General features: G+C 42.1%; 1 protein-coding gene across 17 annotated transcripts in view; it reads right to left on the bottom strand.

Annotated features, from left to right (window-relative positions):
• CDON (cell adhesion associated, oncogene regulated) overlaps positions 1-25332 on the bottom strand; it is a 103802-nt gene that overhangs the window by 39985 nt on the left and 38485 nt on the right. For 16 of the 17 annotated variants that reach the window (XR_007120911.1, XR_007120910.1, XR_007120912.1 and 13 more), the window contains 8 exons: positions 23692-23838; positions 22717-22860; positions 21577-21864; positions 19390-19659; positions 12703-13053; positions 5732-6021; positions 4035-4209; positions 1869-1997 (listed from right to left, as the gene is read on the bottom strand). Coding sequence is in view for 14 of the 17 variants with exons in the window: in XM_047691385.1 (XP_047547341.1) it covers positions 1869-1997; positions 4035-4209; positions 5732-6021; positions 12703-13053; positions 19390-19659; positions 21577-21864; positions 22717-22860; positions 23692-23838 (1794 nt within the window). In the remaining 3 variants the exon portion in view is untranslated. The remainder of the gene's footprint in view (positions 1-1868; positions 1998-4034; positions 4210-5731; positions 6022-12702; positions 13054-19389; positions 19660-21576; positions 21865-22716; positions 22861-23691; positions 23839-25332) is intronic. The other variant, XM_047691386.1, reaches the window with a different exon arrangement.

The following is a 25332-nucleotide window of genomic DNA, read 5'->3' on the forward strand; positions in this document are numbered from 1 at the left end:
TTACGGCTATCTCTGCCCGGATAACTCCAAACTCGGACTTCCGGAACTCAATCCATAAACTGCACCTAAAAATCTTGATTACCCACCTTGGTAAATGGTTCTTGGCCACCCCAGCCCAGGGTCACCTCATTTCTCCCTTTCATTCAATATGGATTCAATTCCCTTTGTCTGTCACCTGTGTCCTTCCGGACACAGTGACCCTCTGTCACTCCGCCCATTATTTCTCTAGCTTCATCTTTGGCTGTTCCCCCTGTCCTGCTTCTTAAAGTCCTTTAGAGTTCTTCACAGCTTTCAGGGAAAGACTGACATTCTAAGTACGTTCTACAAGGGACCCGCCTGCCTTCCCCACGGTGGCGTCACTCCCCATGGCAATCAGTCAAACCCAATCAGTTCTCTAACCTCCACATCTCTAAATGGAATACAACATGTCCATTGTTCATCTCTTTCCCTAGAACTTCTTTTCCTGTTCCTTCATCCATCCTTGTCTTCATAATGGTCTTGTCTTCGAGGCTTAGCGGAGGGAGCCTCTCTTACCACCACCTGCCTCCTTCACATACTCTTGTGATCACATCAACACTGAGCGTAGACTCTCAAGCATAATGAATCAAAGTCATTATTATGGGTTCACTTGTCTATATTACCCCCTATATGGTTACTGACTTCTTGTCGATGTCACCCTCTATGCTGTAAACCCCCTGAAGGCAAGACTGACTTTACTTTCACTGCAACAGCATTTGGTCCATATCTACCTGAGTGTGTTACACAAATCATACGGTCTTTGTTTTTCAGAGGGCAGCTTTACTCAGATAAAGCTGACGGCTGAGTCAGCAATCTGCTTCAGGTCGCTGAATAGCTCCTCAGAGGTGAAAGGACTCTAAGCAGGAGAGGCTCATGATACTGAAGAAGCAGAGAGGTTCCAGAAAGTGTTCAAATGTCATGACTCGCTTTTGTCTGAGACCAATTCATGACAGACTATAAAAATAGGGAAGAGAAGCCTGAACATTCTCAGAGCTCAGCAACGGAACTTGAAGCCCTTCCTAGATGTCCTGCTAACGCCTATTAACACAGTCACAGAAAGTACATTATGTTGTAATTGTAGAATTGGTAAGTGTGAAATTTAAATACCAAAAAGATGACTTTTGAAAACTGTATTACTATGACATCTAAGAACCACTCATTGGAGAGGGCGGGGGGCACACCTGGGTGACTCAATTGGTCTAGCATCCAAGTCTTGGTTTCAACTCAGGTCATGATCTCAGGGTCGTGAAAGCAAGCCCTGCATTGGGCTCTGCGCTCAGCAGAGAGCCTGCTTGTCCCTCTCTCTCCTGCTCTGCCCCTCCCCCCAATAAATAAATAAATCTTTAAAAAATTAAAAATAAAACCATACAATTGGCAAGATAGAGCAATAAAACAGAGTGTGACATTGACAAAATACAGCAATAAAACAGTATGGAATGTAATCGTTTGCTTAAAAAAAACCGATATCTTTCTATAGGTACCACCATATATTTTGATAAGTCACCAAAAAAAAAAAAAAAAAGAGAGAGAAAGAGAGATCAGACTTTCAAAGTATAAATTTGGTTTCTTTGCCAAAGAGAAAGCAGAAAAATCCTTTTTATGAGTTATATAACCTTAGTACCAGAACATTTTGAATCTGAGTGTATTACCTTAAATACCAATCATGACAGTGAGTTAGCAAGATCTGAGTATAGGGCATTAAAAAAAATGGACGAAGTAGGACCTGGAAGAAGTTATAATCCAAATGACAAACAAACACTCTCTCCCACTCCAACCCCCAAATAATTTGAAACATGTCAGGTCCACTGGTAAACAAACAAAATCAATAAAATGAAGATTCTCCACTTTACCTCCACTATGCCTAGAGGAATCTGTAAGGACCACTCCGAAGTTGTCCGCAGCCTCTGAAACAACGGGGCGCCGAGGGACGCCCATGGGGGGTAAGGACGCCTGCGTGTTTTTCGATGAGGTTGTTTTCTCTAGAAAAGTTAGAAGACATATACTCATCTACTGCAACATAAACTTCTGTGTATATGTAAAGTAAGAAAAGATATTATAAAAAACTCAACTGGTATACAGATATTAGAGCTTCTCTATTACAGGGTCTAAATTTCAGACCTACATTGTAAATACTTAACTAATCTGAGGAATCGAACTTGAAAATTATGTTGTCTTTTTCTAATAGCCTTTGTAAGGGAAAACTAAAAGATGTCTTTCTTCATCAGGCAGATTTTCATTTATACACAGAATAAACACCACAAAGTGAAAAAAGCCAAATAAGTAGAGTAAAGGCTTTCAAACTATTCATGCATTTTTCTTCTACCTATTTCTTAATTCCAAAGCATAAAATTCATGCTTAAAGAGCTTCTGTCTCTTTATGGGAAAATTATTATGTTGAGTTTGAAAATTCCAAGAGGCAAAAAGTGAAAATGGGTGATTATTATAAAACCGAAATATCTGCTTATTATTCAGTATTTATAATAGGTCAGATTCTATAAACAACTGTGGGCCGATTATGAAAATTAACTCAAAATAGAATTCAAGTAAGAAATACTCATTCTTTTTCTAGCTAGACTCGGTCATTAGTATGAAAGGGTCTTTTCCAAAAGCCAATAAATAAATTTCTTCTCGATCATACCTCCTTTTTATTTTCTACTTCAGACGAAAATATTCTTCCGCCCCATTCCCCACTCCACTCACTGGTCTTTTTGTCCATTGATGACCAAGTCATAACGGTGTCTTGTCAATCAAGCTTACCCTCAACAAGCTAACTCACAGAAAGAACATCCTTTCTTTGCACTCCTCCAGCATCTTCTAAGTCCTTTACTTGTCATATTTTGGCCTCTTTGCTGACACCTGGGCCCTCCTCCAGTCTATCCTTACCCTACAGCCAGAGTCCCCTGTTGAAACATATGGCAGACAGTGTCACAACTCAGCTCAAACCTTCCAGTGCTTCTAGCTCACTCAGAGTCAAAGTCAATGTCCTTGCAGGGGCGACAAAGCACCATGTGGCTTGGCCCCTCTGTCATCTCTCTGAGCTTTCTCCCCTAAAGCCTCCTCATTTTGCCTCTGTCACAGGGGCCCCCTCAGTGTTTCTAGGGTACCTCAAGCGCACCCCGCCCTGGGGTCTCTGCACTTGCTACTCTCTCAGCTGGGATGTTCTCTCCCCAGATAACCATGTGGCCTTCCCACTGCACCCTGGACCTTCTGCTCCCCTGCTGACTGCCCACTGAGGACTTCCCTGGCCACCTCGCTTAAACTGTGACAACTGCTACCACACCCACTTCCTATATCCATCCCCTAACTTATGTCTCTTATGGCATTCACCACTTCCTAATGTACTTAAAACTTAGGTTTAAGTCTCTCCCAGCTAGAAAGCGAGCTCCATGAGGGCAAGGAGTTTTGTCGATTCTGTTTATGGCCCAGCACACAGAAGGCATTCAGTAAACATTAGCACAACTGAAATCCTGCCCTGTAGTTGCTATTTATTTATGTCTTACCCTCCTTAGCAAAGGAGAAGCCCCGTTAGGATGGATCTTGTCTTGAGCATCTTTGTTTTCCCTACATCACCTACCCTAATGCCTTACCTATCATAAACCCTGAGAATTATTTGTAGAACACTGGATGGGATGGCATAACACAACACGCATGGCCCCAAAAAGTACGATCATCAAATTATTTAGGGAATTTATATATAAGAATCTCGGGGCGCCGGGGTGGCTTAGTGGGTTAAGCCTCTGCCTTCGGCTCAGGTCATGATCTCAGGGTCCTCGGATCGAGTCCCGTATCGGGCTCCTTGCTCAGCAGGGAGCCTGCTTCCCCCTTATTGTCTGCCTGTCTTTCTGCCTACTTGTGATCTCTCTCTCTCTCTCTCTCTCTCTCTCTCTCTGTATCAAATAAATAAATAAATAAATCTTTAAAAAAAAAAAAGAATCTCTATGACCCAAAAGGACACTTAACTAATAAAGTGACATCCGGCCGGCCAGCTCATTCCTCCTAAGGAAGGTGATACTCACCTTTGCTCGTGCGGAAGGTGAGCATGGCGGGCTGGCCTTCACCCGCTGCGTTTCTTGCGACCATCAAAACTTCATAGAGACTAGAGGGCTCCAGTTCTGTTAGATGGAGCTCATTTTCACTTCCTGGGACTCGAACCGTGTGCCAGCTTCCCACCAGGCCAACACCATCATCTAGCTACTCAAGAGAAAATAAGCCGTTAAAAAGGAGATTCGGGGAGGAAAAACCTTCCATTCAAATTGGAGAAAATCTTCAGTTTCACATGGATTTTGGTATGGAATATCCCCCTTGCAAGCAAAAGAGACATAATACTTCTTCATGCTAATAAATAGAAGGAGACACGTAGCGACAACTCAGGAATTCTTAGGAATAAAAAGACTCTTGATTCTGCTACTTACCACTAACTTATAGCCTCAAGCAAGTTATCTGATCTCCCAGAATTTGTTTCCTTTACTCATGAAGGAAACAATAATCCTTTCTTATTGCGCTAATAGGAGCATAAAATAAGTATATAATAATCTGTATTAATGATAATATATAATAAATTAGAATATGTATGCACATATGAATTCCGCAATTATCCATTATCCAGGTCCAGCATTTTTCCTATCTCGACACGTTCCACATGTATTGGAGGAAATAAATTTTAAAAAGATCTAATCTGCTGTGTCTTAGTTAATGGAACCAGGAAATGACACTGGAGGGAAGTTTTTGCATGGGCAAGAGTCTCAATAAAAGTTTCTTTACCTGGAATTCTCAGGTTAGAAACAGTGAATAAATTTTCAAATATCACCATGTTCATTTTTCCAGATATTAAATGGGTTCCAAAATGGCTTGGACAAATAAAAGTATTTTAACTAGGAGGGCATCTTTGGTTCATTTACTAGTCTCATTAAACAGAGGAGATTTTCTTGGGACGCCTGGGTGGCTCAGTTGGTTGAGCGTCTGCTTTTGGCTCAGGTCATAATCCCAGGGTCCTGGGATCGAGTCCCGCATCGGGCTCCTTGCTCAGCAGGGAGCCTGCTTCTCTCTCTGCCTCTGCCTGCTGCTCCCCCTGCTTGTGTTCTCCCTCTCTCTCTCTCTCTGACAAATAAATAAATAAATAAAATCTTTAAAAAAAAAATAGAGGAGATTTTCTCATTTTGCTTTAATAGAAGCCTCTGGAAGGATAAACACTGAAAAATCAACTGAAAGGATCAAGGTTCACCCACATAAATCACCAAACAACAGCACATTCCAATACAATGAAGAAGGATAATGTAAAGTAAACATAACCATCAGAAATTATGCCAGAGGACTTTGTTCAGGGTTTCTAATAAGAAACTGCTTTATTTGCTAAATGAACTGTATTTTACTATCTCAGAAAATATCTCTGTATTTTACTATCTCTTTACTATCTTTAAAGAGCGGTTTCTAGAGCTTTGCACCCAAGGGGTTAAAATGCTTGATAAAAAAACATCAAGAAGTCACTGGGTTCTTAGAATTCCTATTTTGGGGGAAATTATGCATCCTTCATTCTTATTGCTTTTGTTAGACTGGTAAATCCAGCATGACTGCTGGGACAGGTCTCCCAGACTCGGTCCTAGAACACCCCTGCTCTGTTTCCTGCAGCTCCATAAAAGTCAAAGATAATAAACACATGTTCCACACACAACGTTAAGGCATGTGAAGAGAAAGCTGGCAAATGAGAAGAGATTACCTTTCGATACTTCACAAAATAGGCATTGATGGGCAGTCCGCCATCCTTCCCGGCCCTCCAGACCAGGTGGTACGTATCAGCTGTGTAGGTCTGCGGAGGGCTCAGAATGATGGGGGCGTCCGGGACGGCGGCTCCACTAGCATTTTTCTCTGTTGCTGAGTCCACTGCCCTGGGGTGCTCCTTCACTGGAAAGGAGCTCAACGATCCAGCTTCTGAACCATCTCTTTTATCATTCCGAAAGGGACCCAAAGCTGTGACCGGTCCTGCTTTTGTATTTGTTTCAAAAGGAACTGCAGAGGATGGGAGGAAGAGAGAAGAGAGAGCTTAAGGAAATTCATTTTTTTTTTTTAAGATTTTATTTATGTATTTGACGGAGAGAGAGATCACAAGCAGGCAGAGCAGCAGGCAGAGAGAGAGAGGGGGAAGCAGGCTCCCTGCTGAGCAGAGAGCCCAATGTGGGGCTCGAGCCCAGGATATTGGGATCATGACCTGAGCTGAAGGCAGAGGCTTTAACCCACTGAGCCACCCAGGAACCCCAGGAAATTCATTATTTCAGGGCCTTCTACACAGCCATCTAATTGGCCACACGGATAATGACAATCTGAGCCCAAGAACTAAAAAGAAGGAGCATCTCAATTTGTAATTCATGGAAACAGCTAACCTCCGGGAGCAACCTCTTATTGCAAAATCAATTTCACGATGCCACAGTTGAGTGATCTGAAGGACATTATTCTTTCTTGCTCTATGCTAGTATTCCTTTTTACAACAATTTGCTAGGTTAACCTCGGAAGATTTTAAGTTGGAGAATACAGAGCATTAACTCCAGTTGGTAATGAAGCAATGCACTCCCTTGGGGACAAGGTGAACTAAATAGGAAGGAAAGAGTCAAGAGTGAGGCTACGACCTACTGGGCAGTCAAGAGTGAGGCTATGACCTCCTGGGCAGCGGGTCTCCAAAGATAGCCCTCAGGATTCACACCCTCTGGTGGTCCTCTCCCTGCTAAATGGGGGCTGAGCCTAGGATGGGCTTTGACCAATGAAGGCAGAAGTAAGACTGTGCTCTTCCAGCCTCGAGTCTTAAGAAGGCCTGGCACTTCTACTCTTGTGTTGCCACGTACAGATAGCCAAGCTAGCCCCGCAGACAGACTACAGGGGCGCGGGGGGAATGGAGGGAAGGAAGGGGAGGCAGCTGGGGATTCCAGCCTTCACAAAAGCGCCACCTGTGGGAGTGAAGCCACTTTGGCTGTTCCAGCCCCAGGTGCCATCTGACTGCAACAGCATAAGGGATCCAAGGCAAGACCAGCAGAATTGCCTCGCTACATCCGGTCAGCCCACAGAAACGTAAGAGATAACAGAGGGGCTGCTGGAGGGGGCACCTGGGTGGCTCCGTTGATTAAGTGTCCAACTCTTGGTTTCGGCTCAAGTCACGATCTCAGGGTCATGAGATGGAGCTCTGCCTTAGGCTCCAAGCTCAGTGGGAAGTCAGCTCCTCTCCCTCTGCCCCTCCCCCTACGCACGCTCACTGGCTCCCTCTCTCTCCGTCTCTCTCAAATAAATAAATCCATCTTAAAACATAAATAAATAAAGGGGCTACTGGAGAGCTAAAATACTTACCCTACACAAGCAAAACAGTTTATATTCATCAAGAGGGGAGAAATGAAACAAGACTAGCAAAGATCGAAGAAGAGTTTACTTATTTCCAAAGCAAGCCCTCTTTCTGGATAGAATCAAAGGTCAGCTTAAGAAACTGCCACTCCAGTAAATAAAATAAAGAAACAAACAAACAAAAAATTGCCAATCTAAAGAAAAATAAAACAAGCCAACAGTCTTAATACGACTAAAAGCATCTACAACATCCAGAGAAGGGAAAAATACTTTTATTTGCACTGAAAAAATAAATAAGTTGCATTTATCACTCCCCCCAAAATTTACTGAGCACATACTACGTGCCAAGCATTGTGCTAAACTCTAAGGAATATAATCTCATTAAATTCCCCAAACAACATTCTTCGGTAGATAGCACCACTCCTACTTTACAGATGAAGAAATGAAGGTTCTGGGAGATGGTGACAAGAGCTGGCAGAAGACTGTCAGCAGGGCGGCTGTCAAAAACGAGAAAGCAGTAGGAAAACAAGTATGCGGCCAGCACCATGAAACCCAAGTACTGACAGCTTGCTTTCTCTAAAGTCTATTCGTACTGGCGACAAAAACATCTCCTATGTTTGACCACTTGTGCAGAGGAAGGGAGCAGGGGAAACAATGTGAAAGGGTTTCTTTTGCACAATGAGGTCGGATTCCTGGTTTAGGAAAAAAAAAAAAAAGGTGGGTGTGTTTTCAGGACAATCAGGGCAGTTCAGGAGAGAAGCAGCAAACCCCCCCCCAAAACAAAAGAAAACAAACCCCAAAATACAGCTAACAGTGTAGGGTCAGTTCTCAGTTTAAAAGAGAAAAGGTGTCCCAGACGCATCCTCCATTAAAGAAAATAAAACGCCAGAGAGAAAATCATACAGGAGAAAACTAATTAAGTTCATGGAGACAAACTTCAAAATATTGCTTCTGGAGCTGCCTGTGTTTACCTAGTGAGTCAGAACACGGGCTGGCTGGGAAGGGGGTGAGCTAGTGCTGCTGCTGTGGCCAGAGGGACTCGAGCAACGGGCGCTAACTCAGCTGGGGCTCAGGGTGGAGAGAATGGCTTTTATTTTTTTAATTTATTTTATTTTTTATTTTGTTATTAAATTTTTTTTTAAAGATTTTATTTATTTATTTGACAGAGAGAGAAATTACAAGTAGACAGAGAGGCAGGCAGAGAGAGAGGAAGGGAAGCAGGCTCCCCGCTGAGCAGAGAGCCCGATGCGGGACTCGATCCCAGGACCCTGAGATCATGACCCGAGCCGAAGGCAGCGGCCTAACCCACTGAGCCACCCAGGCGCCCTGTTATTAAATTTTTTGTATTAACATATAATATATTATTTGTTTCAAAGGTACAAGTCTGTGATTCATCAGTCTTACACAATTCACAGCACTCACCATAGCACGTACCCTCCCCAGTGTCCATCACCCAGCCACCTGATCCCTCCCACCCCCCCTCCCCTCCAGCAGCCCTCAGTTGGTTTCCTGAGACTCAGAGTCTCTTATGGTTTGTCTCCCTCTCTGGTTTCATCTTGTTTCATTTTTCCCTCCCTCCCTCTATGACCTGCTGTCTTTTTTCTCAAATTCATCATATCCGTGAGATCATATGGTAATTGTCTTTCTCTGATTGACTTATTTCGCTTAGCATAATACCCTCTAGTTCTATCCACATCTTAGCAAAGGGCAAGATTTCGGGGGTTTTGATGGCTGCATAGTATTCCATTGTATATATATACCATATCTCCTTCATCCATTCATCTGTTGATAAACATCTTGGTTCTTTCCATAGTTCAGCTACTGTGGACATTGCTGCTATAAACATTGGGGTACAGGTGCCCCTTCAGATCACTACCTTTTATCTTTGGGGCAAATACCCACTAGTCCCACCAGGGACATAGGGTACCTCTATTTTCCACTTTTTGAGGAATCTCCATGCTCTTGTAGCAGAATGACCTTTTAATCATTAGCAGTTTCATGGATCCCCTGGGCTGGTTACCACTGGGAAATGGTATTCGGCTGGACAAGAGTTTAAAGACCACAGGCCTCAAGTGATCCAGAGGCAGGAGACAAACTTGTGCTCCAGCCGGGGTCTAACTGTATGAAAGCACTTCTGCTCTTTAGGATGCAGTGAGACTTTATGTAACTTTTATTAAGAAGGAGATTCAATTCCTTCCCCTCTACTATTTCCAATAATATAACTTGAATACTCATGAGCTACTAGACACAATTTATAAGGGCTCAATGCTACTTTCAAAAGTTTTTTCACATATGTTACTTCAACTTATCTTTAAAACAACTCTGTGAGGGCACCCGGGTGGCTCAGTCCGTTAAGCATCTGCCTGTGGCTCAGGTCGTGATCCCAGGGTCCTGGGATCGAGTCCCGTGTTGGGTTCCCTGCTCAGCAGGAAATCTGCTTCTCCTCTACCCCCTCTCCACTGCTCGCAATCTCTCTCTCTCACACACTCTCTCAAATAAATAAGTAAAATCTTAAAAAAAAAAAGAAAACTGTGAAATGGTCAGATGAGACATCTTTTTTAAAGGTAGGACACTTTTTGAATTGGAAAAGAGACTGATAAAAACACTGCTTTTAATGGCAATGAATTTAATGACTCTGAACTGAAACTAATTAAACAAGGAATATAACCAAATCTGTCAAAGCCCTTCCCACTGTGACCACTCACGCCAGCCACCCTCCCCGGACTGTCCCAGGCCAACTCCCACTGTAGTTCTGAGAGTTACAACCCACTCTATAAATATTTGTACACCCAACACCTCAAAACCCAAGGTCTCTGCTAAGAGAAAAGGGGGAGAAGGGGTAGTCATCTCTCTCTTTGACCTTGCTTACTCCCCTCTTCACACACACAAAAAAACAAAGTAAATAAGCTCTCAGTATGTTAGAATTTGATAAGGCTCAGACTCCTGTAAAGAGAAGTGGGTTGTTCTATATTGTTGTGAGATTTGATGAACTCACCTGGATCTTAAGAACTACAGAGCACGCAAAAGAGGAAATAAATGCAAGGGCCACTTAGGTAGGATGTCAGTGATGGGGTGACTTACTATACATGATAAGGGCATTTATCAAGACTTAAAATCCTCAGGGATGGGGGGGGATCTTAAAGCTCTAGAAAGTTCTAGCCTAAACAAGTTAGCTTATGCATCTTCTAAGGGATTCAGATCTTTCATATTTAAAGCGAGGCAGTTAGACAAACTATCTAGTTCCATCAGCTACAAGTATCCCGTCTATGCCTCCTGCTACCCTGTATTTACATGACACAATCATTCCATACAAGCAATGCCTGGGCTACACCTGTCTTACCGCTAACAATTTTGAGTAGAGCCACTCTTATTTTTCCTTAGCAGAACAGATATGTACACACACACATTTTTATATATGTATACCTTTATGCAACACTCAACCACCTTCTTTGAGGATTCTTAAGATGACTAAATCAGTAACTATTCCTTCTATCCCTAACCACTACCTGGGGTAATTACCACGTACTATTCATTAGATAGCAATAATTATAACCTAATACTTAGCACTTGAAGGTTTTCTACTGCCAGACACCATTCTAAACACTTCGCACGTACAAATTCCTTCAATTCTCACATCTGCTTGATGGGGAGGGCCTTTGCTATGTCTGTTACGCAGATGAGGACATAAGCAGAAAGGAGTTCAAGGGTTTGTCTCAGGTCTCAGAGCTCCTAAGTGGCACAGCCAGGAAGCTAACTAACCCAGCGTACAGGCTTAACCCCCGCATCACCTCCACCTCTGGCACGCACAGAGGGGCACAAGAGGATAATGGAAGTCCCTGGCCTTCCCCATTTCTCCCCACCTCCAGCTTCATCTGGAGCTAGAGGGTCCCCATGTGCATGTGGATGGAAATACATGTGTACACGTCCAACCTCTGTCTACTTCGCCTTCACTCCTGTGCAAAAGACTGCCCCCCTGTCCACTCTCCTGGCTTAACGGTCCCGGCCACTGGTGGTGTGGCCTGCACTCTGGAGGACAGGCCATGGAGAGAGAACTGTGTGGAACCAGACTGTGAACTAATGAAAGCAAGGAATTCCAGAGCCCTGTCCTGCTGTACGCAGGGAGGAACATGGGTGCCAGGCTCTGGGTAAGCACAACCCCTTGACCCCGTGGACTCTTTGACATGTGGGATCTGAGGGCCCAGGCAGAAGAAGGCCACATGAAGCTCTCTAAAGCAGCAGCCCACGGCAGGGCCCTCAGCTCCAAAACTAAGGGCAGTACTCTGCCCCTTTCATGATAAGTAAGGGGACAGTCTCCACTCCACTGACCACCTGCGGGAGAAGGCTGTTCTAAGTACTCACTGACAGAGGGTTTGGATTTGAATTAACCTTAATAATATTGAAACTCTATACACTAGTTCCTCAAAAACTATAAAAAGCTTTTAAGACATCCTCACCAAAAATCAGCAGAAGATCAAGAATGAATGTTATATACGCAGCCACAAAAACAAAAACAAAAACAAAACCCCGAAATCTTGCCATTTGCAATGATGTGGATGGAACCAGAGGGTATCATGCTAAGCAAAATAAGTCAATCAGAGAAAGACAATTATCATATGATCTCACTGATAATGAGGAATTTGAGAAACAAGACAGAGGATCATAGGGGAAGAGAGGAAAAAATGAAACAAGATGAAACCAGAGAGGGATGCAAACCATAAGAGACTCTTAATCTCAGGAAACAGACTGAGGGTTGCTGGAGGGGAGGGGGATGGGAGGGATCAGGTGGCTCGGGTGGTAGACATTGGGTATGTGCTATGGTGAGAGTTGTGAATTGTGTAAGACTGATGAATCACAGACCTGTACCCCTGAAACAAATAATACACTATATGTTAATTTTTTTAAAAAAAGAATAAATGTTATACATTCCATTAGAAAGGTAACTCTGAGTAAGAGGTACTGTTTGATAGGACCACGATTCCACTTTCTCAGTGCTCGAGACTCTGGATACTGTACTTACCAAGGGCTCCCTTGAAAAAAATGTCTGCAATGACCATTTTCAGTAGCTTAGAAAACCAAAAGCATTAATCACACAAAGAGGTCATAACTAGGGCTTGCTCCCAAAGGAGAGCTGTCCACAGGACAACCACAGCCCTAACAAGAAAGATCAGAAAGGGAGATTAAGGTTCATCGGTTCATGTGAAGACCAAATACCAAAAACTACAGCTCTGTATTTCACTATCTAGGTGGTGGTGGTGGGTGGGGGGGACGATTGCTGGACTCATGAGAATAATATGCTTCAAAGCACTTTATTGCCTACCATCGGAGGAAGCTGATCACCTGAGCAAAAGAATAAGAAAGGCCACTCACCCACTGAGAGGACCGCCTCTGACCGTGCGCTGCCATGTTCGTTGGTAGCTTCGCAGGTGTATTTCCCAGCATGCTCCTGGGTGACAGCCTGAATGTACAGGGAGCTCGCGCCAGCCCGGGACATGATGAAGTAGATCGGCTCCAGGTCAAAGCCCCCAGGTCGTAAGTGTGATTTCCGGGATTTGGATCTAAGCACTTGAGACGGATGGCTGGTTATCAACCCATGCCTGTCGTACCAACGCATGACTGGGACTGGCATTCCAGAGGCATTGCAGGACAAAGTAACAAAGTCTCCGTCTACCACCTGCACACTGGCTGGTGATGTAATTATAACTGGCTTGAGTCCGCCGCCTGTTAAAAAAGTAATTCACACACACACAAAGTAAGAACATCATTATATCTACAATGCAAAAAAAAAAAATCAGCTCATCCTACTGCATAAATGTTCTCAATGTTGTGCCCAAGTAGCAGTCTTCAATGCATCTTTATACATGTGTTTCTTCAACAGTGTTTTTTTAACTGAATGTTAAATCAACATTAATGTTATAATCAAGATATAACATTAGTTGCAGGTGCACAGCATCATGATTCAACACATATATATGCTTTGTGAAATGATCACCGCAGTAAATCAAGTTAACAATTCTCTAAGCAGTGTTTTACACGCAGAACAGTATGGAGAACATATTCATTCACAGAGATAACAGTTTCTGCAAAGTCACGTGCAAAGAGTGATACAGTAATGATAGTAATAATTAAAACAAAGATAACTCGTTCTTTTTAGTTCCCTTCTCAAATTTAGCAAGTAAAACTGCCCATAAAAAGTAGAATTCTTGGGGCGCCTGGGTGGCTCAGGTTAAGCATCTGCCTCCAGTTCAGGTCACAATCCCAGGGTGCTAGGATCAAGTCCCGCATCGGGCTCCCTGCTCAGTGGGTTGCCTGCTTCTCCCTCTCTCTCTTCCGCTTCCCCCGATTGTGCTTTTCTCTCTCAAATAAGAACATTTTTTTAAAAAGTAGAATTCTTGGGGCGCCTGGGTGGCTCAGTGGGTTAAGCTGCTGCCTTTGGCTCAGGTCATGATCTCGGAGTCCTGGGATCGAGCCCCGCATCGGGCTCTCTGCTCTCTCGGGGAGCCTGCTTCCTCCTCTCTCTCTGCCTGCCTCTCTGCCTGCTTGTGATCTCTCTGTCAAAAAAAAAAAAAAAAAAAAGTAGAATTCTTCATTGTAGGCTCCTAGACAGCTCCTTCTTAGACTTCCTGTCTTATAGGAAAAAAGGAATGTATATAAAGGAATCTGTTGCGAGCTTTCCACCATGTAACCCATACATATCTGACCACTCTAAGTACAGAACAGGCAAAACCAAAACCTCAGGCTTTAAACATGAAAACAGTGCAAAGGAGCATAAAACAGAATAATACTCCTTCACAAAAACGTAGTTAATTCCTGGGTCAGGGGAGGGAGGATATCTGATTACAAAAATCCTGGGAGAGAAACCAGTTCTGTATAAAAGTTGATGAACGTATTTCTTACCATATACATGAACAACATTTTTTTCCCAAACTACGGTGACACCAACTCTTTCCTTGTGGTCCTAGGTAGGTATTCATTCTCTGGAGATATATATATATATATTTTAAGACTGATTTATTTATTCTAGAGAGAGAGAGAGAGCAAGAGGGAGAAGCAGAGGGAGAGGGAAAGAGAAACTCAAGCAGACTCCGGGCTGAACACAGAGCCCGATGTGGGGCTCGATCTCATGTCCCACGAAATGACAACCTGAGCTGAAACCAAGAGTCGGGTGCTTAACCGACTGTTCCACTCAGACACCCCTGGAGCTATTTTTAAGTGCACCTACAATGGAATATTAATTACAAATGGCATTTTCTCCAGCGCAGCCTTTTTTTCTTCCGGCCCTACTTCCTACATTTGACAAAACCATCAGTTGGTATAAATATATTTCTGAATTTTTTTAAAAGATTTTATTTATTACAGAGAGAGAGAGATCACAAGTAGGCAGAGAGGCAGGCAGAGAGAGAGAGGGAAGCAGGCTCCCTGCTGAGCAGAGAGTCCGATGCAGGGCTCGATCCCAGGACCCTGAGATCATGACCTGAGCCGAAGGCAGAGGCTTAACCCACTGAGCCACCCAAGCGCCCCACATTTCTGAATTTTTGCCAATCCAGTCAGTGTAACAGCTTGCCTCATTGGACATAACCTGCATCTCCCTGAGTACTAATGAAGTTGAACATCTTTTCACCTGTGTCACCGATATTTTCCCTCCCTTGTGAAATGACTTTTGTACATATTTTTTATCTCTTTTGTCATGGTTCAGAGTTCTTCAGAAATTCCAGATACTGTTCTTTTATTAGTTCTACATGTTACTAGTAGCTTCTCACGGTGTATTGCTTTTCTTTCCATTTTTAGTGGTATCCTTTAATAACAAAGATGTTCTAACTTCAATGGAGTTGCATGAATCTTTTTAAAAAAATTAGCTCAAAGTGTCTTAAGTTTTGAAACCCAATCAGATAGACACTCTCCTGTATTTTCTTCAAAAATTCTGCCATCTCAGGGTGCCAGCGTGGCTCAGTCGATTAAGCATCCGACTCTTGATTTTGGCTCAGGTCATGACCTCAGGGTTGTGAGATCAAACCCCGCATCGGGGCCCCCATGCTCAGGAGGGAGTCTGCTTGGGATTCTGTCTCTCACTCTTTTGCTGCCCCTCCCCCAATCCCACTCACACGCTCTATATCAATAAATAAATTTATTTTCTTTTTTGGTCATCATTCCTTTCATAGATGGGACTTTAATCCACTAGGAATTTGTCTTTGTATACATTATGACTTAGGTATTTAATTTTTCTTCATTTTGACAACCAGTTATCCCGCATCAAAACTTGAAATGGATAGCCTCCTCTTGGTCAACAGCAATATGACCTAAGTCAAGTCCTTACGTGCAAATGTCTGTTTGGTGGTCTCTGTCTCATTCTAAGAGTCTATCTGTTCCTGCACCACTGCAATATATTTTAACTGCCACAGATTTTTGTATACTAATATCTGTAAAAACAAGTCCCCCATGTTCTTTTTCTTCTTTTCCTATGTCTTAGCTATTCTTGGGCCTTTGCTCATCCATATAAATTTCAGAATCAGTTTGTCAAGATTCTCAAAATATTCTGATAGGATTTTAATTGAAATTGCACGAATCTACAGAAGAGGTTTTGAAATGACCTGACAGCTGTCTAATACTGAATTTGGGTTATCCACCAACTGGTCTACCTTTCTAAGTTACCTGGGTCTTTTTAATGTTGCTAATACTGAAAGGTGACTTTGAAATTATATTTTCTGTTTGTTGCTGCTTATAATGATTAATTTTACGTGTCAACTCGATTGGGCTAAGGGATGTCCAGATAACTGGGTGTGTCTGCAATGGTGCTTCTGGAAGAGATCAGCATGAGAGCTGGTGAACAGAGTACAGCAGATGGCACTGCCCATCATGGGTGGGCACCGTCCAGCCTGCTGAGTGCCCTGTAGAATGAAAATGCAGAGGAAAGGTGAACTCTCTCTCTGCTAAAACTGATCCACCTTCTCCTGCCCTCGGACACCGGACATCAGCCCTTCTGTTTCTCCAGCCTTCGGACTTCGGTCAGGACTCACACCATCAGCTCCTCCTCCTCCCCACAAACACATCACACTACTGGCTTTCCTCCTTCTCCAGTTCCATAACCATGTGAGCCAATTCCTATAATAAATCACCTCTTTTTTATATCTTATATATTCTATTGGTTTTGTTTCTCTGGAGAAACCTGATACACTGGCATATAGAAAGAAACTGATTCTTGCTTGTTGGTCTCTGCCAGCCACCCTGCTAAATGCTTCTATTATTTCTAATAATTTGCCGGCAAATTGAGAATTCTCTATGTTGGCAATCACGGCAGTTATAAATTAATAATGATTTGGTTTATTTCTTTCTTGTCCTTAGATAGCTTATTTTTCTTGTCCTTCTGTGGTTAGAATCTCCAGTATGATGATAAACACAAGAGATTTTAAAGAGAATGTTTTCAATATTTCACCACTAAAAGGGAGGTTTCTGGTAAGTTTCTGTTAGATACTTTTATCAAATTAAGAAAATTCCCTTCTACTTCTATTCTTCTAAGAGCGTGTAACAGGGATACTGAAATATGTCAAATTTTTCTGCCTCTGTTGATATAATCATATTATTTTCCTTTTTTATTCAATCAAAAGGATGAATGACACTTTAAATTTTCTGACAGATTCCTGGGATAACTCCTTAAACAAGATAGATTTCCTTTTCTTATATATGGATGGCTTGCTAATATTTTACATAGGATTTCTGCATCTGTGTTATAAATGAGACTGACCTTTGATCTTCCTTTCTTATGCCATTCCTTTATGATTTTTAGAATCAAAATCATACTGACTGGAGAGTTCCCATTTTCTACTTTTCTCTGGAAGGGTTTGTGTAATATTTGGAATGGCCTGTTACTTAAAAGCTTAGTAGAACTCTCCACAAAACCTGCTGGCCTGGTGTTTTCTCTGCGGGAAGATTTTAAACTCCTAATCAGTTTCCTCCCGACAGTACAGAACTATTCAGGCTTTTTAATTCCTTTTAAGTCACAGCCTTACTAAGCTGTATTTTTCCTAAGAATTTGTCCATTTCTGCCTATATTTGTAAGTTATTGGCACAAAGTTCATCACATTCTTACTTTTAGTCTCTATAAGGCTTTTACTTTTTGTTCCTGTTATTGTTTATTCGTATTTTGCCAAAGATTTATCCATTAGATTTTACAAAGAACCAACTTTTTCTTTATGGATCCTCTCTCCTTTATCTTCATTTTCTGTTCAACTGATTTCTGATCCTATCTTTATTATCTCTTTTCCTCTGCTTTAAATCTCTTCTGTTATTTCACTTAAGCTCACTAATTTTCAGTCCTACCGGTTTTCTTATGAAAAAAACTTTTCTTTATAAGCATTCAAGGGCACACATTTCCTGCCAAGTTCCATTTTTGCTATATCCTACATGATTCGATCTGTGGCATTTTCATTACCAAAGTATATTAAATTTCCATTATAGCTTTTTTTTAACTCCACTATTGAGGAGTATAATTTTACATTTCCAAATAAATGCCAATTAAAAATTATTTACTATTAACTTCTAAAATAATTGCACGAAGATCAGAGAATTGGCCTGCATGACACTGACTGCTTGACACTGGACACAGTTATAACTCATAGACAAAAGATTGATTTCCCTAATATATAAAGAACTACCAGTCCACAAGAAAGAAGACCAACAATCTAATTTTTAAAATGGACAAAAGACAATGAAAAGTCAATATATGGGAAAGCAAATTAAAATGACTCATACCCATGAAAAGAAGCCCAATTCACCATAATAGAAAAAACATAGATCCAAAGGTACTTTTTTTAACCTAGCAGATTGGCAAAGATTTAAAAAACAAATAACACCCTGCCTTGGTGAGGATACGAGGAGACAGGCAGTTACACGTTGCTGGACGGTAAGAGTATAAAGACCAGTAATAATTTTTTTTTAAAGATTTTATTTATTTATTTGACAGAGAGAGAAATCACAAGTAGGCAGAGCAGTAGGCAAAGAGAGAGGGGGAAGCAGGCTCCCGCTGAGCAGAGAGCCCAATGCGGGGCTCGATCCCAGGACCCCAAGATCATGACCTGAGCAGAAGGCAGAGGCTTAACCCCCTGAGCCACCCAGGCGCCCCAACCAGTAACAATTTTGCAGAGCAACTCAGTGATATCTACCCACATTACCAACACATACCTGCTTTTATTCAGCCAGTTAATTTCTAGGAACTTATTGTACAGATATATACACCTGTGTAAAATAATCTACGCAGAGGGACATTCACTGTATAACTCCTTAAAATAGCAAAAGATTAGAAACAGCCATCAATAAGGTACTAGCCAAATCATTACAACTATATCATGATATACTAATAAGCAGCAATTTGAAAAAGGAATGAAACACTCTTTAATACGGGAAGATATCCAAGATACGTTAAGTGAAAACTTCAAGGTGAAGAATACACCAACGTTTAGGGGAAAAAACAAACAGATGTTATTAAAATACACACAGACATGTTATGTGTGAGTGATCGTAAATGCACATACAAGAATATTCATGAAACTGATAAAAAGGGGCACCTGGGTACCTCAGTGGGTTAAAGCCTTTGCCTTTGGCTCAGGTCATGATCCCGGGGTTCTGGGATCGAGCCTGGCATCGGGCTCTCTGCTCAGCGGGGAGCCTGCTTCCTCCTCTCTCTCTGCCTCTCTGCCTACTTGTGATCTCTGTCTGTCAAATAAATAAATAAAATCTTTAAAAAAAAAGAAAGAAAAACTGATAAAACTAGTTAGTTCTAAAAGCAATATGGTTGGCTGGGGAACAAGAATGAGAGATTTTTACCACATGCCTTTTAAACTAGGTAGTAATTGTTTAAAAAAAGCTGGAAAAACTTTTTTTCCAGTGAGGTTGATCAAATAATATTGCTTCATCATGGAACTAGAAAGGAACGTGGGAAATAGGCATTAGTTTTGTTATGGTAATAGGATTATACCTTTTTAGTAAAAATGTTATATTTTCAACCAAAACAAAAGCCTATCTGTAAAAGTAAAACTCCCTATGATTGCGGGACCCAAAGCCTACCTTTTTCAATCTCAAGTCTCCCAGTAGACTGTATGAATCCAATCCCATTATCTGCTACACACTGATACAGCCCCGAATCTTCCAGGGTCACACCGCTGATTCTCAGTCCATTTCCCGCAGTGAGATGTCGTGGGGAAGGACGAACAGGCTGCGCGTTATGGAACCAGGTACGGTTGGGAGTTGGGTTCCCGTGAACCTCACAAGTGAATTGTACTGTGGCGCCCAGAGAGACGGTCTGATCCTGTAATCCTTTTGAAATTGAAGCATTTTCTGAAAATCAAACAAATAAATTAAACTCAAGCCCCTAAGAGGTACCTTCTGAAATTACCACACGAGACACAGAAAATCTTTCCTCTACCAGTAACTAGTTGAAACCAAATTGCATTGTTCCCTCATATTCTCCCATCCGCTGTGGTCATCAAGAAAAGATTAGAAATGTATTTGAACTTTCTTCTAATAGGATAACCATATGTTACTAATATGTCATTGTTTCTTTTTCTAGATCTCTCAACCCACTTAATTTACACACACACACACACACACACACCCCTTGGGCTTCTCTGAGCCTTTGTTTCAGGTGATTTGTTTAAAATAGTTTCCCTGGATTTCACACTAAATAAGAGCCAAAACAGAAGAATGCTAATTTGCAAGTTAAATTCTTTCCAGGGTCAGTTCTGCCTTAAGTTTATTATTTTTTTTTCTTAAAGATGTTATTTATTTATTTGACAGAGAGAGAGAGAGATCACAAGTAGGCAGAGAGGCAGGCAGAGAGGGGAGAAGCAGGCTCCCTGCCAAGCAGAGAGCCCGATGCAGGGCTCGATCCCAGGACCCCGAGATCATGACCTGAGCTGAAGGCAGAGGCTTTAACCCACTGAGCCACCCAGGCGCCCCCTGCCTTAAGTTTAGACAGATACTTTAAGATCCATCAAATCACTTATACCTAGACAAAGCAAATCATTTGCCAACATTTGTAACATACGCCCAAATTATCTGATTATGCATATTAATCTAAACCTTGATTTTCACTGCACTTTAAAGCTCACCCGCCATACCCTTCCTTATTTCCTGTGTTACTAGGTCAGGCCATTGTTGCAAAGAAACGCATGTAGAAGTTTACGAAAACTGTCTTTACTATGAAACCACTTACTACCTACTATTTCTGGCTTGCATGAAAATCTGTTTTGATGACAGAAAACATTTTCTGCTGCTAGGCATGAGGTAGGTAGCTGGAAGAAAGGAAAGGAGAAACTTTGAGATACAGTGTATATATATAAATGTGGGTGGAAATAATGTAAATTTTATAAGCCAGATACAGTGAAAGCATCCCAAAAGGGAAATAAAATCAAATAGGCTTTTGTGTGTGTGTGTGTGTGTTTAATTTATCCACTTGAGAGAGAGAGAGCGAGCGAGCACAAGCAGGGGAAGGAGCAGAGGGAGAAGCAGGCTCCCCGATGAGCAAGGGCCTGATGTGGGACTCGATCCCAGGACCCTGGGATCACAACGTGAGCCGAAAGGGATGCTTAATCGACTGAGCCACCCAGGCGCTCTGAAATAGATTCCTTTTTGAGTTGACATTTTTCAGTCAGTACTTTTAGTTACTACTGCCAGGTACTGCACCCTGATACAGCCCAGAATCTTCCATCCCCCTGAATTCCCGTTTCTGTCCTCCATGTCATGAGGAAGGAAGAACAAGGTCTGGATGACATAAGCAGGTTGGGGATGAGGTTCGCACGAGCATCCCAGGTGAAACGTTCTGCGCCACCAAGAAATGCTGTGGAATTCTGCCAAACTCAGCAGGCCTTTAAAAAAAATAAAGCTTGTTCTAACTACTGGTATAGGTGTTTCCAGCTAGTCCCTGTTTCATTGATAGTTCCCAAAGAGATATTCCATTCAAGGGCACCTGGGTGGCTCAGTTGGTTAAGTGATGGCCTTCAGCTCAGGTCATGATCCCGGAATCTTGGGATCGAGTCCCACACTGGGCTCCCAGCTCCGCAGGGAGTCTGCTTCTCCCTCTGATCTTCTTCCCTCTCCTGCTCTCTCTCACTCTCTCTCTCTCAAATAAATAAATAAATAAATAAATAAATAAATAAATAAAATCTTAAAAAAAAAAAAAAATCTTCCATTCAAGGATCAGTTAGGCCAGGAAATCAGCCTGACTCGAAATCCAGTTTAATAAGGACATCTTACCAAGTACATTAACCATGTAAGTCACACGTTGTATGTCTCCAGACTTGTTTCCCACTATACAAGAATAGTTTCCAGAGTCTGCTGGGTCAATGCTGTCTGTGGCAAGATGAGAATACAACTTTCTCCAATTGCTTCCCGGCACAGCGTCCTGACCATCCTTTAGCCAGTGCACTTCAGAAGCTGGGACCCCACTCACCACACACTCCAGTGTGACAGAGCTATGAGAAAGGACAGCTAATGCCTGTGACAGGGTGGGGTGCAGAATGTGAAAATCCTCTGAAGAAGGGCCTGGAAAAAGAACACAAAAGATTTTTTTATTATTAAATATTCACATCCAATCTCTTCCTTAGCAAATGTGTGAGAGCCTTCCCAACTTCCCATTTATTCTTCTTTACGCTACGAGGTCTGACTTGTAGCTAATTCATTTTTAGTTGAGAATTAAAATTAAAACACTTAGTGACCCTTTAGAGCTATTTCTGAATTAGCGGTTGAGAAAATGTTAGATTTCTGACAAGACCAGAAACTACTACTTTGTTGTGCTTTGACTATTGGTTCTATCCCAGTTCAGCTACCATAACCTGCAAGAGAAAAATACATATTTTTTCATAATTCACAGTTAGCCACCAATTTGATTACCATGGATATAAAGTTACATTTTCTCTGTAATTTCTTTTTACTTGAGTGAAGGGTCAAGTTCTCTATATGCTTTCCACCCCGTCAATCTTGACCAAAATTCTCTTCTAAAAATTCATTATCTTTTAAAAACATGTTCAAGGGCGCCTGGGTGGCTCAGTAGGTTAAGCCTCTGCCTTTGGCTCAGGTCATGTTCCCAGGGTCCTGGGATCAAGCCCCACATCGGGCTCTCTGCTCAGCAGGGAACCTGCTTCTTCCTCTCTCTCTGCCTACCTCTCTGCCTACTTACGATCTCTCTCTCTGTCAAATAAATTAATAAAATCTTAAAAAATAAATAAATAAATAAAAACATGTTCAATACCATTCCATAAGGCATTTATGTATTTAAAGTTTCATAAGACTCTCTTACGATAAGCAAAGAGGATGAACTCTGATTTCCCAATGTTTTATAAGGAAGGCCTCTGAGGTAACTTCTTCCTAGTTACCATTATTCTCCCAAATACTTACGACTCACAAGAAGCTTTCGGCCAATGGGTTCAACTTTTAATTCATGTGTGACAGGATTAAAAGCTGCACATTTATATGATCCCTTGTCTTCTAAAGACACATTCAAAATCTGAAGATTTCCCGACGGAAGGATTAAGTAATTCTCTGAGGAGAGAAGGGAATGCAGTTAAGCCTCTAGAAGATACCAATCACAACAAATGAAGGTTGATAGTTGTGCTTTAAATTCAGACGTGAGAAGAGCAGCAAGTGAGCAGTCAGGAAAAATGTATTAAATGAAAGAAAGGGAAAGTCAAGGCAGGGGGAAAAGAAGTCAACAGTACTAGAGGAAAAAAAATTAAACCCAGCAGAAACATCTGACAACAGATCATTTGTTGAGAATGCTGAAAGCACAGGCATATTTAGAAAAAGAGACAATGACCACAGCTACCACCTTGAGCAGACCTCCACCTACAGCACCGATCCCCGGTGTCCATTTATGCCTATTCTTTCATTTTTTCTCAACAAATCCTGCCAGCGAGGGCCCAGTCACAGATGCCACAGCCATCAAGAAGGCAGACAAAAGCCTAACACTCACGCGGCCAACATCCCAACGCGAGAAATGGGGGTGGCAGAGAAAGGGGTAAATAAGACACAAGCAAACAAAACTACATATAACACAATGCTGTGGGAAGAAAAAAGAAGAAGAAGCCAAGTAAAGGGGACAGAGAGCAACAGGGCATAATATTTTAGATGGGGGCCATGACAGAGGTCTTCTCAGTAGAAGAAATATGTGAGTAGAGACCTGAATGAATGAGGCTGTAATTACTTATACACTGTCGCCACTTGTGCTTGTCTCCACTTCGGAGAACAGAGACAATCAATATAGCTTATGCATTATTTTTTGGTATGCACAGTCCCTAGCACACATTGCTCAACAGCAGGCGAATGACATTTTATTCTATGGGCGCCATTAGTTTTTGTTGTAGAAGGTCTCACCTGTGGAGTGTTTCAGCCACTTTCCCCGGATTTTATAGCGCACCTCGGCCTTGGGGTTACTATCTGGTACCTTGCAGCCAATGAAACCAGTACTCTTTTCTTCTGCTGTAATAACATGCTTTGTTGCTGAACTGAAGTCACCGAGAACTAAAAGAAGTAAGTAAATAAGTAGAAAAATAAATAAATGCGAACTTGAACTCTCTTCCCCAAAGGAAATTTAAAAAACCAGGAGCCACAACTGCCAGCGTGGCCACTGGTGGCAGCCGATCTCCCTTTACAGAGTAGTGTGATTTTTTTTATCTCAGAAAGTAGCTGGGGTAGGGCTCGAGCTAAGTCATGGCAACCTTTTCCAGAGGTCAGTGCTTCTAGGAGACTACAAGAAAAGCAAATGGCTCTTAAAACATCAGGGAGAGGGGCACCTGGGTGGCTCCATGGGTTAAGCATCTGCCTTCAGCTCAGGTCACGATCCCAGGATCCTGGGATCAGGCCCGAATCCAGCTCCTTTCTGTTTCTTCTTTCTCCTTCTGCCTGAGGCTCTGCCTACTTGTGTGCACGTATACTCTCTCTGTCAAATAAAAAAATCTTTTTTTTTTAATTTATTTATTTAACAGACAGAGATCACAAGTAGGCAGAGAGGCAGGCAGAGAGAGAGGAAGGGAAGCAGGCTCCTTGCTGAGCAGAGAGCCCGATGTGGGACCCGATCCCAGGACCCTGGGATCATGACCTGAGCTGAAGGCAGAGGCTTCAACCCACTGAGCCACCCAGGCGCCCCAAATAAAAAAATCTTTTAAAAAATTAATTAATTAATTTTAAAAGGTCAGGGAGAACTATAAAGCATAGCCCTTCCCATTCTGTTGGGATTAAACCCTTTTCAAATCCAATCCCTCATCAAAACTCACGTTCCCTATGCATCTTTATTCCGTGGGTACTCACACGGCAATAAAAAGGTTCACAGGAACGAACCCAGGACATTGAAAAACCAAGCAGTGTATCGTTTCTCTCTCAATCCCTCTCACTACTTAAAGTTCGCTACAGACGGAGCCACTTTATTATCTCCAAGGCTGAAAGCATTCGGCCGCCTGCCACTAGGAATTCGGCCTTTCCAGTGTGTGTCTTGGAGCGGTCCATGGGTCACAGCTCTACAAAAACATTTACTCTTCTCGGTTATGACAAACTCACGACTCCTGGGGAATCCAGATTTGTTCTGTAAATAGGGGTCCCCTTACAAAGACATTTTCCATTACCGGAAGCCATCACCATTTGAAAGGCAGATGGCTCAAACCTACTAAGAAAACCACCACATTCCCGGTTTCCCATAAGTTCAATACTCAACATTCCTTTTGCTACGGTCAATTATTTTTTTTTTCCTGCTTCTTTAGCCTGGTTTCAATTACATAAATTAAAATCACTCGGTAATCAAGACAAATAAGACCATTAGATATGAAAGATAAAGGACTGCAGGAAACAACTGAGTATCAAAGGAGACAACAGCTTTTTTGTTGCTGTTGCTATTAAGGGCTTTTAAATATTCACAAAGGAATTCAGAATTCACATTAGAAAACTGTGTTCCTAACGATGGAGAAGTTATTTCCATGCCCCCTATAGATGAAGACAGGAGGTTAGGCTCACAGAGGTTCAAGG

This window comes from Lutra lutra, chromosome 10 (genome assembly GCF_902655055.1).
Source record: "Lutra lutra chromosome 10, mLutLut1.2, whole genome shotgun sequence".
Lineage (NCBI taxonomy): Eukaryota > Metazoa > Chordata > Mammalia > Carnivora > Mustelidae > Lutra > Lutra lutra.